The sequence below is a fragment of the Mus pahari genome, chromosome 14 (assembly GCF_900095145.1).
Source record: "Mus pahari chromosome 14, PAHARI_EIJ_v1.1, whole genome shotgun sequence".
NCBI lineage: Eukaryota > Metazoa > Chordata > Mammalia > Rodentia > Muridae > Mus > Mus pahari.
The window spans coordinates 3,233,995-3,252,419 of record NC_034603.1 but is presented as its reverse complement, the minus strand read 5'-3'; the positions used below and the strand labels follow the sequence as shown (position 1 = coordinate 3,252,419).

General features: G+C 46.0%; 1 protein-coding gene across 1 annotated transcript in view; it reads left to right on the top strand.

Annotated features, from left to right (window-relative positions):
• The window catches only part of Dock2 (dedicator of cytokinesis 2), a 412,012-nt gene that overhangs the window by 342,963 nt on the left and 50,624 nt on the right, over positions 1 to 18,425 (top strand). Inside the window, exons 31-33 of the mRNA XM_021211816.2 lie at positions 1,069 to 1,169; positions 1,260 to 1,318; positions 11,250 to 11,398. Coding sequence (XP_021067475.1) covers positions 1,069 to 1,169; positions 1,260 to 1,318; positions 11,250 to 11,398 — 309 coding nt within the window. The remainder of the gene's footprint in view (positions 1 to 1,068; positions 1,170 to 1,259; positions 1,319 to 11,249; positions 11,399 to 18,425) is intronic.

Here is an 18,425-nt window from a genome sequence, read left to right as displayed (position 1 = left end):
ATAGGAAACTTTTGGGATAGCATTTGAAATGTAAATAAAGAAAATAATAAAAAATTAAAAAAAATAAAAAAATAAAAAAAAGCAGTCACAAAACAAAAACAAAAACCCGGCAAGCTTCTACCATGGTTTGTGCGCTTGTGAGCACGGTGCTTCATGTCGCCTTTACTGCAGTCGAATGCAGTGCGTGTCCACTCACCCCAACTTCGCAGATGAGTTTGCTGAGGTGCACAGCCACTGTGGACCTTCATCTTTCTGGTCTGTGGCCATATCAATACTGTCGCCACCATGTGCATCCTTGTGAGTACTTTCTGTATGCATGCATTGAATGATCATCCTGCTCTGCATCACCACAGCTGGGGGAATGGATTCCACCCCTGGCTTTCACAATCAGCAGCAGAGAACAAACAAACCAACCGGTAGAGGGACTGTTCCAGCCCTACACCCTCACTCTGAGTGGTTTTGGGTACACCAGTCTCTAGGTCTCATATCCCAACCCAGAAGGTGCAATTCTACACATCTGGGCAAGCCAGAGAATTGGTACTTGTAGCACATTCCCAAGAGATGCTCCTGATGGTTCTAAAACCAGGCATTAAGGCCAGGGAAGGCAAGTGCAAAGCTTTCAAACAGAATGGGTTGTGGGCTGGTTCTGCTGAGGTGTCAGGTGGATCAGGGAGGGTACCCTGTGAACTTCTGACTTCCTGAGCAACCTTATCTTTCACACACCTATACAGGACAGGAACCTGCTCATCAGAGATCCCAGTTGGGCTGAGTCAGAAGTGCCACAGCCACAAGAATCCAGCTCTAAAATTCTCCTTGACCAATCCCATGGTCAGAGAGGGGAAGGCACTGCCAGGGCCTAGAGAAATCCATCCATTGTTCTGGCTTTGGCCAGGATGTTAATTTTGGAGCCCGTGCCAGTTAGAAAATTGCAGAGCACACAATTAAACCGGTCTCGCCTCTGTCTTCTGCCGTCTTTATAAATTATTCCCGTTAGCTGGCGTTTAATGTGCCTCCGCTCTTTCTGACCCTCTCCATGACTGCTCTCCTCTTTTTATTTTTTTTTTCCAGCTGTGGAACAACTATTTTCATCTGGCAGTTGCCTTTATCACTCAGGACTCTCTGCAGCTGGAGCAGTTCACACACGCTAAGTACAACAAAATCCTGAATAAGTAGGTTGCATTCTTGGGTTGTCTGAGAGCAGTGAGCTTCATGAAACACTCCGGAAGAGGGTTCAAAGCCACCATTTTTGCTTCTTGCAGGTACGGGGACATGAGGCGGCTCATAGGATTCTCCATCCGTGATATGTGGTATAAGCTTGGTGAGTAGAATCCCATGCCCAGAAAGATGCATCTTCATGTGTCCAAGGCCTCCTGAAGACCAACCCTCACCCTGTCCTTCCCGGCATATGTCAGTCTGCGCCTGTGTGATGACCCAAAGGCCTATGAAGTGAAGCAGGAATTTATAAGAGAGAGAAGGAGGCAGGGCTGTTGTGAGAACTGTTGCCATGCCTCCCAGGAATGCTCGCTGCTGATTGGTGGTAGCTATGCTACATCCTGCTCCTTGGGTGATGTGATCCATAAGATACTTTCAAACCTCACAGGATGGGAGAAAGGATTCTCCAGGAAATGAGTCTGGCAGCTGCCTGTTAGAGTGAGCGGCAAGGATGGCTCATGGTTATTGGTGAAGGGAGGGGTGGAAGCGGAGGGACCTTATTGACCGTTTTACATGAGGTCTGACTAAAGAGATACTATTCAAACTTCATATAGCATCCTTTAGGACCACCCCTGCTTTCTCTTACTGATCAGGAAACCCAAAGGGGGAGTTGTTTGTCTGAGCTCAAACAGTTGGACTCTCGGGATGTAATTTTCATTCCAGGAGAACAGAAGCCAGTAATCCTGCTTATAGACCAAATTTGGGGTGAAGGATGGATGGGTGGGTGAACTGATGAGAGGGAGAGGGAGAGGGAGAGGGAGAGGGAGAGGGAGAGGGGAAGGGGGAGGGGGAGGGGAATGCCAGTGCAGACACTTTCAAGAGCACAGTGCTGCAGGTGAGCTCCAGTACAGAACACCAGCCAGTGGCTGCAGCTCTCCAACTGCTTGCTATCTGGCTGGAATATAATCCCATCATTACCATATCTTCCAAGGTTTTCAAAAGGAACCAAAAAATTAGATCCTGCGAGGCATTTTCCAGTGTATGAATATCAATGATGATTAATTGAATGTTTTCAAAATATTCCATGTTCTCAGCGATAGAATGGCTTTCTGGCTTGCACACTTGATTTCTACCAACAGAGATTAGCTGAGGCTGAAGTGGGCCTCTGTTCCCTGCTCCACATTCCCAGGCTCTGCCAGAATCGCAGAAAAAGGAGCTTTGCTTCGTTTGTCCCAAATGGTTCCACACGGCCTGCTCTCCTCTGAACATCCTTCACTGCGTTGTTTTGCACACAGAAGATTTTATTTAGATATAGATTATGTTTTGGCAGGGAGTCTTGTCCTCCCAATTATGCTGATGAATGAAAAGCTGTTACCAAATATTCCACCTGCTTAGAATCACAGACTGTCAGAGCTGGAAGGGCCCTTCAGAGAGCATATTGCCCGGCATTTTTCAAGCATTTATTTTTAGCTGAGGGCCAATAAAAAGAATTCTTGCTCGATAAGTAAATGGGATAAAGGTAAAAATATTATAATTAAGGTGATCATGGGGCAGAAAGGCCACTATAAATGGCTTTCTGATGCCCCAAAAGACCCCTGAGGATAATTGGAAAGTGGATTTATATGTTCCAACCCTTATTTTACCAGTGAGGAAGCCGAGGCTCAGAGAGGAAAAAGAACTCACACTTAGCCATTTGGTGGGTTAGAGGTGGAAACCAAACAAACATCCTGGCAGGAGTGCTTGCTCAGAGACATCACAGAGTCTCTGCTGCTCAAAATGCCTGCAGAATGAATTAGCACAATTAAAAGACCTATCGTCTGGAGGCTGCAAGAAAAGAGCCATTGATTGCGACTGCCCTTGGAGGTGCTGTTTGCTGAGATGGCAAGGAGTTTCTGAAGAACAATTCTAAGAACAGAGAGGCCCAAGCCACCCTATGTGTCAAAGGTGGCTAGATGTGGCCTCTGGCATTGTCATCTGGCTGTAGTTCCACAGCACTCTGCTAAAGATCTTGTACCAGAGAATGCCACTGCATTGGCCTTCCTTAGGCCCCCTTATTCAGACAAATGATGTCTGCTGCAGGAAACAAAAAACAAAGGAAATTTTGACAGAAGAGCCACCCTTTGCCTCCTTGTCAAGCATCAGGGGAAGAAGAAAGTACATCAGTTGGAAGGGATTTTCTTGGTATGCACGTGTGTGCGTGTACACACACACACACACACACACACACACACACATACACACACACACAGCAGGCCTTCATTCATTAGTGACATGGCTGCCTTCTTCCATGTCTCATTCAGGATTAGGAGCTGAACTCTGAGACAGGGAGGATAAATGGCTGCCTCATTGACATCCTACCCTGTTGCTCTGTGGGATTCTGGTGTTAGCACACTAATGAGATTAGCTTGATAATCCACATCAGGCCCACGCTCTGAGTTCATTAGGGACTGGTGTACTGAGACCACTACACAGCTAATGATGGGCTTTAAAGGGCGGCTCACTGAATAGCTGAGCTCTCCGGAGCAGCCTTCACTGATTGCCCATACAGTAGCTCTCCTCCTTTTCTTCCCAGCTGAGTGGATGCTGATAATGTTCTTGTTTGTTTCCTTTCCTTTCCTTTCTTTTCTTTTTTTCTTTTTTTTTTAGCATTGCAATTTGCTCAGCTAACAATGTCTTGGAGTAGGTGGCGGTCATGTGACCCACATCCATCCCATGAAAATATCCGCAGAGATATACTTGTGTGTCTTCAGCAAAGTATTCCCTCAAAGAGCAAAGGGGAATGGAGGAAAGGGGAGGAGCTAGAGAGTGGACTCAAGAGCATAGCACATCATTATTCTGTCCCTCTTTCGTTCTGGAAGATGGTATGATGGCTGGAGAGGCAGCAACTGTCTTGATGCCATAGGGACAGCCCCAGGGATGGAGATGTTTCTGAGCTCCATCTTCTCTGGTTCACAACTCCAAGTTGACCATCTTCTGAGGTTTTCTTAAGGAGAAAAATGAGGGCTTTGGGTTAGCCTAGATACATTTCCATTTCACCCCTAACTAATACAGCAACTGGTTTGGCTCTCTGGTTTTATAGGTCATGTAGCTATAGGTCAGGAGAAGCATAAAGACACCCAGGGTCAACAACAAATGGTTCCTTGAGCAGCAGTTAGAAGAGTTTGTCTTTAGATTCCAACTCTGATGTTCATATGAGTAATTTTTTTCCCAAAGAGTTACGATTTCAAATGATGTGAAATAGCCAACTAACTATGTTTTCCAGAGTCTGCAGATAATGAGTAAATCATCATGCATGTTAGTATTTGAAATTGTGCTTTAATGCCAGCAGTAATCATGAGGCCCAGCATCAGTATCTTCTTCTCATTAGGACGATCCGCAGCATCCATGTGATTATAGAGAACTAATTGTAAAGCTCATCTCAGGCTTGAAGGTTATTTAACATTCATTCTGAGAAGAGTCTAGGCTTATGTGTGTTCATGCTTGATTCTATGTTGGTCTGGGAGAGAAGCCATGTGGTGGGAGTTCTTGGTGAGGAAGGCCACAGTGTTAGGAGCCCAGCTGTTTAAGGGCTCCTGCAGTTTGTGTTTTGGAGTCCCGGACTAATGTCAATGGCATAGCATTCTAACACTGGCTTTCTGCTTGGCATACGGTAATGCTTGTTTTATTAAATGACTCTGTGGTTAATCTTTCCATATTCCCTTGGTTTGATGTCCAGATCGTGTGTAAACAGTCACCATGGGAAAGAAAGACAATGGCATCTTGGCCACATGTGTAGGATGACCACTCCCAGCAAGCGCATGAGAACAAGCAGGCTGTTTCTTTTTATACATCTCCTGAGAAGCCAAACATTGTGCTAAGCTCCAGAAAATAATAGGAAGGTTGAAGGGAAATAAAGCACAATTCATACTCTATAAGGAAAAACCACTATCTAGGTGGGGACATTTGGAAGATCGCTGTTTAAAGTGAATGATATGGCACAGAAACCATATGGCTCTTTTTTAAATAAAAAAGATTTTACTTATTTATTTTATGTATATGAGTGCACTGTAGTTGTCTTCAGACACACCAGAAGGCATTGGAAGATCCATTGACAGATGGTTGTGAGCCACCATGTGTGGCTGGGAATTGAACTCATGACCTCTGGAAGAGCAATCAGTGCTCTTAACCACCGAGCCATCTCTCCAGTCCAAGAAACTGCTCTTAAAACACATCAGAGAGTAAGTGGTCCACATCACAACTGAAGCAAAGATTGCAGCAAGGTGAGTGTTCCAGGAAAGCAGCCTGAGCAAACACATTTCTTAGACAGGCTGGGATGATAGACTTCCCAGAAGAAATATGGAAGGGGGTTAGAGAACACATCCATCCATAGATCTCTACGAGTAATAGAAAATATTGAGCACAGTTGTGGGCAGACTAACAGAAGCAGTGACCGTGATACCTTAAATGGCAAAGCATATACATGTGAGCAAATTCAGAATGCTTGTGGTGAGAGTACCCTGGGTTATCCAGATGTGCCCAATACAATCATAAGGTCCTCAGATGTGAAGCTCGAGGCAGGAGAGTGAGAATCAGCAATACCTGAGGAAGATCCGTAGCCATTATAAGGATGAAGGTGGGAGGCCATTAACCAAGGAATGGAAGGAGGCTGTAAATAAGGGCTTGAAGAGGGAGGAAAGTAGAGTCTTCCTTGGACTTCTAAGCTCATTCGTGTATGTTCGTGCATCGGCCTTTTAGTACAGCGAAACCCATTTTAGATCTCCAGGAGGATGAGATAATTAATGTGTTTGAAGTTATCAGTTGGAGGTGACTTATGACATCAATAGCAGGAATCCAGTCTAAGCTAAAGGTCATGCGACTGAGGTTAAAACTGAAAACAGACCAGCAACAGAAGCCTGGTCTCACTGACTCACCCATATCACTGAGAAGTTTACCATTGGTCTCTTGATTGCATCCCTTTAATTAATGTCTGTAAAGGTGCAATAACTATAGAATAGAAACTTGAGGCACACAGGGCATCTATAAGGACCCTGTAGAGTACGTCAACCATGGTCCACCCAACAAGAAAGAGCCAAAAGCTCTTCCTTCTATAAACCTGTCCTATTGAAACAGAATGTGGGCCATGTATCTTGTTTTAGACGCTGTAGTATCTACATTAACAGATTGCTTCAAAGGCCTGGGCATGATGGTTCCTGTGTATAACTCCAGTACTTAGGAGGTGGGGACAGGAGGATTGGGAAATTGATCTTCAACTACATAGGGAGCTCATGGCCAGCATGGCTTATAGGAGACCCTGTTCTAAAAGACAAAGGAAGAGAGAGAATTAAAATGAGTAATTGATTAGTTTTAACTGCACAAATGTACATTATAATAGGGTTATATACCTATAAATGCATCATAAGTTGAAAACACTGTAGGTGGAAAATACATTCCAATCCCCTCACCCAGCTTAATAGCCCCTCACATTGGAGTGTTGGTTGCTTTTCTCCCAATGATGAGGCTGCTGGGAGCTCTCTGCATCAGCCTGACATCAAGAGAGAAGCCTGGATGGCAGAAAAAAGGATCCATCTTCAGAAATCAAAATATAGAGCTGGGATTGGAGCTCAGGGCTAGAGTGCTTGCCTGACATCTACAGGGTCCCAGGTTTGATTCCAGTACTGAGAAGAAATAATGCATTTCTTTTTATCAACAAATAAATATTTATAAATAAATACAAATAAAATTCAAGATAATTTTCATAAAGTACATTTTTTTTGTACCAGTGTATAGCTGAATATCCTAAATATAATCTCTTTCAAACTAGGAATGATCTCTATTGAACTTCACATTCCAGAGTCTTATGACTTTAATAAACAATCAGCATAATACTTTCTTAAGATTTAAAAAGAAAAATGTATTCTTGTGTAGACTTTTGTGTGCTTAGAGTACACTTACCTCTGGATAGCTGTACCTCAAGTGTTCAAAAGACACATGGCTCACAGCATTTAGATATGACCTTAGGGCTCTAAAGAGTGCCTAAGAGTTTATTCTTAGGGGGACATGTGGGATGAGACTCAGAGTGGGGACTGAGGCTGCTACCATGTGTGAAAGACCAAGGGAGAACAGGCAGGGTCCACTGGGAGGCAGAAGACAGGCTATGGAGGGAAGGCAGGCGCTAGGGGTAGATTGGGCATGAAGGGGCCTCCAGTCAAATGGCCTGCAGAGTGATGCCTTGCACACATCTGTGGGGGAGGGCTAGACAGCATTCAGTGGGCTTAAGAACAGTATGGAGGATTGTGAGAGTGATAACAGTGGAGGAAAGTTCACCCCAATCCTCTCCCTGGTTAACTCTTTGCAATAAAAGTGAAGTAAAGTTTAAATTAAAAAGTTGAACAGTCTGTAAGTTTCCATGAAAAAGCTCACTGGCTTTCACATCGTAGAAGGTTAGTTTTTCATCTGCTCTTCTTCCTAGAACCCAGTACAGTGCTGAGCCCTCTCCACACACGATCTTCAATTAGCATCGATGCTGCTGGTTCCCTCAGGCGCCAGACACTGAAAAGCCCCACGTTTCCATTTTCCCTTCCAATCTTCTGTCATGTACGTGGGTTTCTGCAGGTCTGGGGAGGCTGAGTGCTGTGCTCAGTACCGCAAAGCCATGGGGTAGAGTGCTGAGACCTGGCCAAGGGCATTAGCCTCAGAGACTCCATAGGCCTGAGAAGCACGACCAGGCATCTTCCAGTGCTGCGGGATGCTTTTCCAAGCTGAAGGGGAAAAGATCTATGCTTCTCCCTTTGAACAGAGTGAGGCTTTTTTTGCTGGTAAGTCCCCAGGAGGTCTAGCAGACTCTGGCATCCAAAAAAGTCATAACCTGCCCTTGTTGCTGTACACGTCAGGGACTGTGACAGCATGCAGTGAACCTTATACTTCTGCCCACTTCTGTCCTGTATCAGCCTCGTGGGATCAGCAACCTGTCCAGCTTCCTCCTCAGACAGATCCCCACAGATTCCCTATCTTCCTTTTCTTGCTCATTCCCCTAGTGACCTCAGATCCTCGGTGTTCAATTGAGGGAGTGCCCTGGGGCAGGATCACACAGGACTCCTTCCCATCCACACACCTAGACTTTTCCTGAACTCTCAATACCAACAGGTCTCGCCCGGCACTCCTAACTGGCATTAGCTAGCCGGCTGACATTTTAAACACCTTTCCTAATTACTGTCTCTACCCAGTGATATCCAGCATCTATTATATAAAAAGAACCCTCAAACCAATACCTGTCCTCGTTTTCCTCCCCTCATACAGCAAGCAGCAGGTGTTTCTTGAACGAGAATTCTTCTTTTTTTTCAGAGTGAGTTTCTATTCAATTAGCTACAAATGCGTTCTCTCTGTGAGTTTGTGTGCCTGTGTCTCTAAAGGTATACAAATCCATGCACTCATTTGGTTATTTAAATGAAAATTTCCACTGCACTAATTTTTTTTTTGAATAAAGGAATAAAAATTTCTTTTTTTGGAACAATCACGGCATATTTAAAGACCAACATTTCCCTTTGTCCTTTTTCTCCAGTCTCCCAAATATCTCAACAGACTACAGAGAAAACAGGTCAAAAGTATCTAAAAATCCTCAGTCCACAGCGTGCCCGTTCTGTATTTTAAAACATTTTAAATATATCCTTATCGCGCTGGTGCCCGCTGGTCTTCTACAGGCCTTTGTTGCATAAGCAACATCCGCACTTACAGAGTGGCTTATATGACGGTTCTAATTTACCTTGAGTGCCTATTACTGAACTCAAGTTTGAATTTAAAAACCCTCATGTTGTTTGAAAAAGATCTTGAAGGACAAAGTCAGACACTTAGATTAGCAAGTCCTAGAGACCAAGGTAAGAGTATGTTCCTTTTGTCTGTTTGGGTCAAAATGAGGGACTGAGGCTCAAGTCTAACCCAGACGCTGTCTGTGATGGGACCGACCGCTTAAGAATGCACTTGTATTTTGCTCAACTCTGCCTGACTTCCTCATCCACTTCTCTTAACTGCAGGCTTTACTCAGGCCAGGTTTCTTTTCCCTGGGCTTGGGGAAATCCTCTGGCATTAAGCCTCATAATGACCTTTCCTCTCAGCTTCTTTTTCTGCTATAATCGAAGGGAGCCATGCCTGGCTGCACACTGTGCCACTTGAGTTTCTGTGACCCTGGGACCCCTCTGCCCCATGTTCAGCCTAACCGTGGGGGAAGCCAGATGGGTTCCTGGGCTGTAGAGCACAAGGGAAAAGAAGGGCCACTGCTGATGGCACATCCGTGGTGTCAGCTTCAAGGGTGGCAGTGCTGCCATTTGGCTCTAACTCCATGGGGACTGTGCAATCCTAAGTACGATTCTCTCTTCTTCGCCTCTGTGACTGATCCCTGTGCTCTGGAACACACACTGAGCTCAGGTCAACAGGCTGCTTGCTGTGGTTCACTTTGAGAGAACAGCATGGTGGCAGTAGTTAATGCTCTGTGACGTGTGTCACGGGCCACTCAGTGAACTGGCAGCTCGCTAAATAATGGCTCTTTTATGAGAGAGAAAAAGAAAGAGGTAAAGAGGGAGGGAAGCAGGCAGAGAAGGAGGGGTGAATATAAATGTGTGCACAGCCGTGGAGACCTGGGAGCCACCTTGGATGCTGGTCCCTGCTCTCTACCTTGCTTGACATGGATCTCTGTCATTTTTAACATTACTTACTAACTGTGCTGCCACCTTCCAGGATGCTCCTGTTTTGTCCTCCCACCTCCCCATAGGATCACTCAGATTATGTATACTTGTGCTACATGTTCCTGGGTTCTGTGGAGTCAAACTCAGGTTCTCATGCTTCGGCAGGAAATCCTTTTACCCACCGGGCAGTCTTCCCAGATCATGATTCGTTTCTTCTTAAAAATGGCTCCCTGGCACAAATACTATTGTTACCTTAAGTTGTAGGAGAGGGGAGGGCATTAAGCCTCCCCTCCCCCAGAGGAGAGACTGACTCACTCACCATTGCACATCTGTGTGATAAGGTTCCATTGACAACTTCAGGCAGTCGGCCTCTAGCATCGGGTGCTCTTGGGGGCTTTGTCCTTGCTATGGGGGAGGGAGGCCAATTTTGCCTGGTCTTGTGTCGAGTGCACAAAGATATAATTTCACATGTCTTCTCAAGAGGTGGATTTGCTCAGCCTTTTGTGAGACACATGACCATGTCAAATAACTGGTGCGTGAAAGGGCCAGGCAAAGCACTTTCTAATCTGGACTTCACTCAGTGTTACCAAACTGAGTACAGATGCAACTTTTTGCCCATGTGGAGCTCAGCAGGTGTCTATGAGCAAAGACACTTCAAAGTTGGGTGAAAGGAAGGGGCAGGTGGGACAGAGTAGGGACCTGGTTAGCTGGGGTAGAGGGTGAGGTGAAGTAGAGCACCTATCTTCCTGGGTCCGAGCTAAGATGGGAGGCGCATGGAGAGGAGGGCTCAGGTGATGAAGCAGAAGAACTGGGAAGCAGGCAGGGAAAGCATCCTCAAGTCTGGCTTTGGAGCAACAGAAGTGCAGCAAGCCCGTGGCACTGGAACCAAGCTAGTGTGGCTGAACTGCAGGCAGAAGGGAATGCCCTGTAATGAGGCAGAGGCGTCAGGAGCTGAGCTCCATCCGCGTTAAAGAGCTGCATTAAATCGCACTACCGCTAACCAAGCTTTTCTACAGCTCCTTAGAAGAGAGATTTGCTTTTCTTGTTTCAGAGAGCCATTGTTAGAAACATTTTATCTAGTCCCTGGGAGCGTAGCTCGAGATGCAAATTTCATTCTGAACGTGCCTATACATACCACCACCATCATTTCTTCTTCAATCAAGGTTGTGTCATGCAGAGACGCGATGCCGGTGGAAACCCTCTCAAACACTGAAGCACTTAACACACACCATCACTATCAGCCTTCATAAACGGGGCTTGCTTGGGATGATCCATGCTCATCCCTCAGCAAGCTAACCTATACATAATGATCAGAGCTGCCTGGCTCCTGGTAAACGACTATAAAAAGTTAGCTACCATGTCGGCTTCCCTCCTCCTTTCAACGTTCAGGAGCAGGGCCATCATGGTACTGTTTCATGTGCCTTTGTCCCTCTTCTTTTGCAGGCCAGAACAAAATCTGCTTCATCCCGGGCATGGTGGGACCTATATTAGAGATGACACTTATCCCTGAGGCTGAGCTCAGGAAAGCCACCGTCCCAATCTTCTTCGACATGATGCTGTGTGAATATCAAAGGACTGGGGCTTTCAAAAAGGTAAGAGAATGACACTGGAAATTCATGCCAGCATTCCTAGTCCCCAGCCCATCTCTCCCATAATGACACCCTCGTTCCATCTGCCTGTGCTTCACTGAGAGGCCTCCTCGGGATAGGGACATTATTCGTGTCCCCAGAATGAGCTGGCAGATCACATTTGGTCAGTATTCTATCACAGTTCCTGCCTGAGGCCAATATGAAAATGCACTTTCTTGCTATGTTCTTATTTCTATCCCATTCTCAAGCTATGGGAACCTTACTTCTAGACCCAGTGACTGTCCCTGCCATCTCATGCTTGCTGCCAACGTTGTTCAGCACTCCATCTTCCTGAATGACTTTGAAAATCTGCATTATCTAGAGGGGAACAAAAAGTCCTATTAGCCAAGTGTCACACTCAAGCCGAACTTGAAAGTGGACAGCATATGGAATTAAAGGCCTTTCAGGCAAGAGACACGTGTGCATGCCAGGACCCAAAGCCTGAGTACATCATTCAGAACCCGTGTAAAATGCAATAATTCTCCCTCAAAGGTCTTCATTAAAAGTCAGGTCTCACAATGAATGGGAGGAGGGCCATTATCAAGGCCACATCATTCTAGAAGTTGGGCCCTGGGTAGAAAGTGTCCATTTCCACAGCAAATGCATGCACTAATGACTCATGTGGTTGTTTCGGAAGGTTGGTTTCAAAGTCATAGCGAGGTTACCTGAGTATTTCCCTTACATTCTGATCAATTCCCACGTGCCCCACATCCAGTCGGAACTCTGACTCCTTCACCTCCACTCAGTGTTTCTGCTTCAAACCCTATCTTGCCACAAATAATCTTCCTTGAAAGACTTCTGTATGAGACAGACTCTCAGTTCCCCTTCTCCAGGGTCCTTAGATGAACCAGAGTTCCATGGCTCTTCCCTGGCTCGGATTCTCAGGTTCTTGCCCATCAGAGACCATGCCTGCCAGCTGTTGTTTCAGGACCATCCTCTCCATGTCAACCACCACTCTGAATGGCTATTGAGCTTGTCAATCATTCCCTCTATTCTGTTATCCATTGTTCCCACTCTCCAGCCATCCCTGAATGACTTTCTCCTACAGAGTGTTCTTTATATTTCTTCTGCCTGTTCCTTTTCTATCATTTGAAACTGGTCCTGTGAGGCACATCCCAAGTGCTGGGTCCTTTAAGAGGTCTTTGCTTCCTTGCTTGTCATCTTGTGTATGTGGGTATTGACCATGCTGCCCTGCCTGTAGTCATTTCTGTGCAACTATTGGGCTCATTCTCAACCTCTCCTAATCAGGATGGCATTGGCGATGGTGATAGACACTAACTGGTGCTCGCGGTCCGTCAGACGTGCTTTGTACTTTCCTTAGTTTTGGTTTATATCGTCTCTCTTATTATCTTTGACATTGGTGACACCAATGACCAACTTGCAGAAATTTGAGAAGTGAAATTTTTACTGGCAGTTGGCATCTCAATTGGATGTGTCCAGGTCTTTGGTGTTTTAATCAAAGAACTGAAGTAAAGGTACACAGACGTGACCAAGGAGCAGAGAAACAATTCCAAAGCAAATGGATAATATAGGTCAGATACACTGTCAAGAATGATAGCAGGCCACAGGAGTGAAAGAGTACCAGGACATAGCTTATATTTGGGGCTCCTGCTCATAGAAAGGAGGAACTGATTACTAAGGGGTGTAATTTGGGTGCTCCTCTGCATTGATGGACAGATTATAGTTATCTTTTTCTACTCTGCACGTCCCTTCACATGAATCATATGGTTTTAATCATATTCATGTCTCATTATGCATAGATGTAAGATGATAAATAGGAATTTTCCCTGAATTGATCACTTGTAGAACAGTTTGTCTTACTCTATATGCAGCCCAAACCATTGTAGCCTGGATGAAGTCCCTACCTTCTATACTAAGATATGGCTGCAGAGAATATATTTGAATAGAAACTCTATAAAAGGGGAGTCTTTGATGGTTGTTGGGGGCACAGAAACACTACATTTTTCAGAGTTGGGTAATATGTATACCTTGGTGCACGTAGGAGTTTTAGATTTTGTGTGTGTGTGTGTGTATAAAGTACATGCAAACCTATGCTTACTGCTCTAAAATGCACACATCTAGACTGTGACAAGGCAGAGCTTATAATATACAGATTAGCATTATCCTAAAACCCATGCTCTAGCCACTGTATTTTTTAGTAAACACCCACTGAAGGAATGAAAGCCTTCTAGGGCAGTGCTTTCTCATGGAGCACCAATCCAACAATATCCTCCAAGAAAGAGTGTTTCCAGTGAGAGACCTTTGGCCATCACATCACATTGTAACCCTTCTTGAAGATTCCTGGTGTACACTAACCAGGAGCTGACATATTGTATGACCAAAGGCCTATTTGATTTCTTAAGTTTATTCTTCAAGACATATGTATTGTATCCATAATTCTTCCAAATCCACCTTTGAGAAGAGCAGTTCTATAAGGAATAGGGGCAGTTTGTCGTTCTGGTTCCTTTACAGACACTCTACATGCCCCGCCCCCGCCCCCTAGGGATACTGGTAGCTCCCAGTTCCCAGAAAGACCCTCTTTGCAGTTAGCCAGAGTAGAAATGAGGCAGAAGAGTACAGATGGAGAAAGGAATGCTACCTGATCCCTTGGACTGGAGTAACCAGGAAGTAATATTTGCCCAGAATGAGTATCTGAAGGCAATTTAAGATGAGCTGCCATTTAAGGGGAAATGAAGCATGAGGGCCCTATGGTACATGGTATTAGATGAAAAGCCATCCTGTCATCCTTCAGAGCAGCACTTCCCATCAGCTGACACCTTAGAAGAGGTCCTGGACACAGGCATGCAGAAGCAGCACCCCTGCCTCTGATGGCCTGCAGCATACTAAACAGGATCTGGTGACTGTCTGATTGAGACCTCATTTTAAGCACGACTACCAATTGCTTCCTTTCGATGCTCCCTTATCAAAAGAGACAGGACAATCAGGGTGACTAATGGGGCAGGTGCCCTTGAGAAAACTATCTGGAATGTTTGAGGTGGGCTCAGCTGGGGAAGGACTTGGCCTAGGTACATGACTTTGGGTTTACAGCAAGTGAGGGTAGAAGCCGTCCTCTTCAAAGGAGGCAGGCAAGGCCCCAGTGAGCACTCAATCAGCCATGATGGCAGAGCCAGATTGGAGTCTAGAATGCCGGGAGACCTCCTGTGCAAACCAGCCTGAGTACATTATTTCCAACAATCTGAGAGGAGAAGACCTTATGCCCCTATTAGAGAACTCAGATTTCCCAGAGGGGCTAGGAGAGCTGAGAGGAAAAGGAGACTGGGCCTTTGTTCTCATTCACACCAGGCGATCTGGCCTAGAACTAACTTCTTTGGGCTCGTTGTTGCTTAATTGCCTGGAGAAATCCTAGATAGCTCAGGCTTCAGGCTCTGGGAAAGGCTGTGCTGTCTCCTGGGTTCTTCTGCAGAGACCAAGAGTGACTCAAAGGTGGTATAATCAGCTGGGGTACGAGGAGTGAGTAAGCAAGGAGGGTGTGAGACTCTAAGCGCTGGGGGGTGGGGGGTGGGGGGTGGGGGAGAGGAAACCCCAGGAGCTCTCTCTCTCTCTCTCTCTCTCTCTCTCTCTCTCTCTCTCTCTCTCTCTCTCTTTTCCTTGTTCATCTCAAGGCCATATTGTCCAGTTTCCCCCTGTAACCCAAGTCCTAAATGCCACAGACAAATGACAGATACAATTAGTGTCCTCTTCCTGAGGGCATCTTCCCTCCCAGACCCTTTCAGCACTCTGTCACTGTTTAGGATGGGATGCCCCACCCTCACCCTGTACGCACAATGAGTCTTTTGGTGAAGAGGACGTGTGACTAAGAGTGGCCTAGGATTGTCCACAACATGGCTGCCATTCTCCTGTAGGAGGAAAACTCACTGTGTCCTGCCAGGGAAGTACAGACATAGCACTCCTCCGGTAGGGTGACTTGTTTGTAAGCCTGTCGCTTCACTATGCCAGGCATGCCTTCAGGCCAGAGCTGGTCCCTCGCTCCAGAACCCCCAGCAGTCTGTAAGCACTAGACACTAAACTTGGATGTCAAGTCCTCCTTGTCCAGTCCTCCATCCAACCACTTTTCATAAAAAAAATTACTCAGCATAGGGAAGGGCATTCCAGGGAATTTTTAAAAATCATTTTGGTGTGGTGATGTAGTCAAAGGTAAGAAAGCAAGGAGGCTCCAAGGAGACCGGTTAGAAGTTAGGGAAAGCCAATCGCTGCTTAAGTCATCCCCTATGGTAGAAAGACTAGCTACTTTTCAGGTTACTTCTCTGTGGAAGAAGAATACCAAAGCTTCCTGAAAGACAGTTATAGGAGTTGAGGCCCTGGGATAGAAACTATGCAATGGCCATCTAAGGTAAAGAGTACAGAATGGGACTGTGTCCCAGTAGCCTGAGGGCTGAGCCCCCAGCAAGCAGGGAAGACTATAGATTCCAGATGGAATCAAACTGGAAGGAGAATGTAGTCCTCAGTAACAGTATCTAGCAACATGCTTGTACACAATAGGAGCTCAATCATTGCTGAGTTAACTAATAGATCAAGAGGTCAGTTCAGCAGATTCTACTGAGACTGAATCTTGGCAAGGAGTAGGCGTGGCGATCCCAGTGGCCTGGACCTTGAGAGTGAGATCAACACATCTATGTGTTCTGAACACCTCTATGCCTCGCAGCCTGAGACACCTACTGTCTGTAAGCTGAGTGAGTGTGGGTCTCTCCAGGTCTGCCACCTCATTGGTAGGGTGAATATCATACCATCGCAAGTTACTAACTGGAGCTCTTGGGGGAATGCATGGTCCCAGTTAGAGACCAGATCAAGAAAAGGCTACACTGGTTCCCACAGACCTCTCTTGTCACATGATATCATTACCTCCAATTTCCTGTCAATCGTGCCTCTACCCACTGACCATCATTTTGTTAACAAAGGAGTCCAAAGGTGGATGGAAAGCCTCATCTTTGGTATCCGTCCCTCATCCAGGTGTGTAATACCATGTGCCCTTTAAAGTCAGTACTCCAAATAGGAAGCTCTCATGGTTCCTATATTTTCTGCTTTAGCAGGGCAGGGCCCCCATCCGAAAACATTCTATTGAGTAAGATAATAAGTAGCTGGGATGCCATTTAGCTGCTGGGGGGGGGGGGCAGCAGAAGTGTGGAGGACAAGCTAGAAAAGAAGGTCCTGTCTGGAAGTTTGGGGTTCACACCCTTGGTTTGAATTAGTTCTCAAGATTCATACGAGAACTAAAATCTGACTTCTGCCAAAATAATGTTTTCCCTAACAAATACACCCGTGACAGAGATGAGGAGAGCAAATGACAAAGGGAAATAGAGGTGAGGTTGGGGGCGAAGAGGGAATTAATTAGGAGGAGACAGACCGCAGTCTAAGCACTGCCCAGTGACAGTGTTCAGAGTGAGACCTGTCAGAATGGCATGGTGGTGTATGTGTGAGAAGGGTTGTAGCCCGGGTCTAACCTAGCTCAAGTTCAACTGGCCTTCAAAACCTCAGGCAAAAGCCCTCTGCTTCAGTGTCCCCATTTATAACGTGGGGACACCGTCCATCTCCCATGGCTGCTGTAAGTAAGGGTTACATGAGATTATGATGTCAGTGGTGAGACAGGGACACAATTTTCATGGTAGTCACTGTGAACACTGGCAGAATCCACTGTACCCTAAGCACCAGGCTTGACCTCGTACACACGATTTCCCACTAACTTCTTAGACTGCCACCGTGAAGTAGGTACTGTTTCAAACCTGCATTGAAGGGACAAAAAAGAGTGACATCAGAAAGATTAGCTAACTTATCCATGGCCTTGTGGCCAGGGAAAAATGTCAAAGGATGACTTGAGCAAATCAAAGCCTGTGGGCACAGGCAAATCTGAGCATGTCACAGGATGTGTCTGTCAGACTCTCCTAACCACCCCGGAAAACTCAGGAGCTGTGTGCCATCTCTGGCTCTGCCCCCTCCCTGGTACCCTGCAATTTGCCTCCCGACAGTCTCTTTTGTGACCCTGAGACAAGTGCTTATTTACCCCATTCACTGCTCTGCTCCAAAGAGCAGCTCATCTCACCAGGAGGAACGGTGCCAGCATTTCCCAGAGAACCACTCAGACCACAACAACAGCAGAAATCTGTTTCTCGCCCAGAGCTGCTTTCCAGTCGTGGTCAGCAACAATGATGGCAACATTGCTGATGGGGGGCGGGGCTCACTCAGTGCGTGCGAACTTTTATGAGGCTCTACTCCTTATGGCAGTGCCATGTCATGGATGCTATTGTAATGCTGTTTGCATTGACAAGGGGTTGACAAACTACATCCGCCTTGACACCTGTTTTGTAAATAGAGCTTTCTGGTGGCTTGTCATGCTAGTGTTTCTGTGCTGTCGGCAGCTGTTTTTGCACAACAAAGCTGAGAAGTTCTGACAGAGACCTTCCAGCCTGTGGGGCTTAACTTTACCCACTGGCCCACTGCAGAGGATCTTTGCCATCTCATGGCATAGCTTAGTTAACTGAGGCTTAGAAAGACCTTCTAGTTCTTCATCAGTATGTTAGGGGAATGCAGGGAGGATCCAACACCTATGTATTTGCTATCATTGCACCACCACAGCCAAAGTGCCTGATAGAAACAACTTAAGACTGGGAAAATTTATTCTGGCTTATGGTTTTAGGTTTCTGTCCACCATGGACAGAAGGAGGTCAAGCATGGCAGCTCAGTTAAAGGTGGCTGGTGTTTGACAGATGTTGTTCGCATCACAGTAGGCCAGGAAGAAGAGCATGACAGGAACCAAGGCCTGTGCAACTCTCGGACACTCATACCTAGTGACCTGCTTCCACCACAGCCTCTCAAACAGCACCGCCCACTGGGAGCCAAGCAGTCAACACCCAACCCTGTAGGGGATTCCAGGTTCAAACCCAATGGCCCAGACACGGAGCCTGTTTTTGTATGTATTATCTTTGGGCTTATTTCTTTATGCTCTTAATATAGAGGACATCTCTAAGCATCACAGACG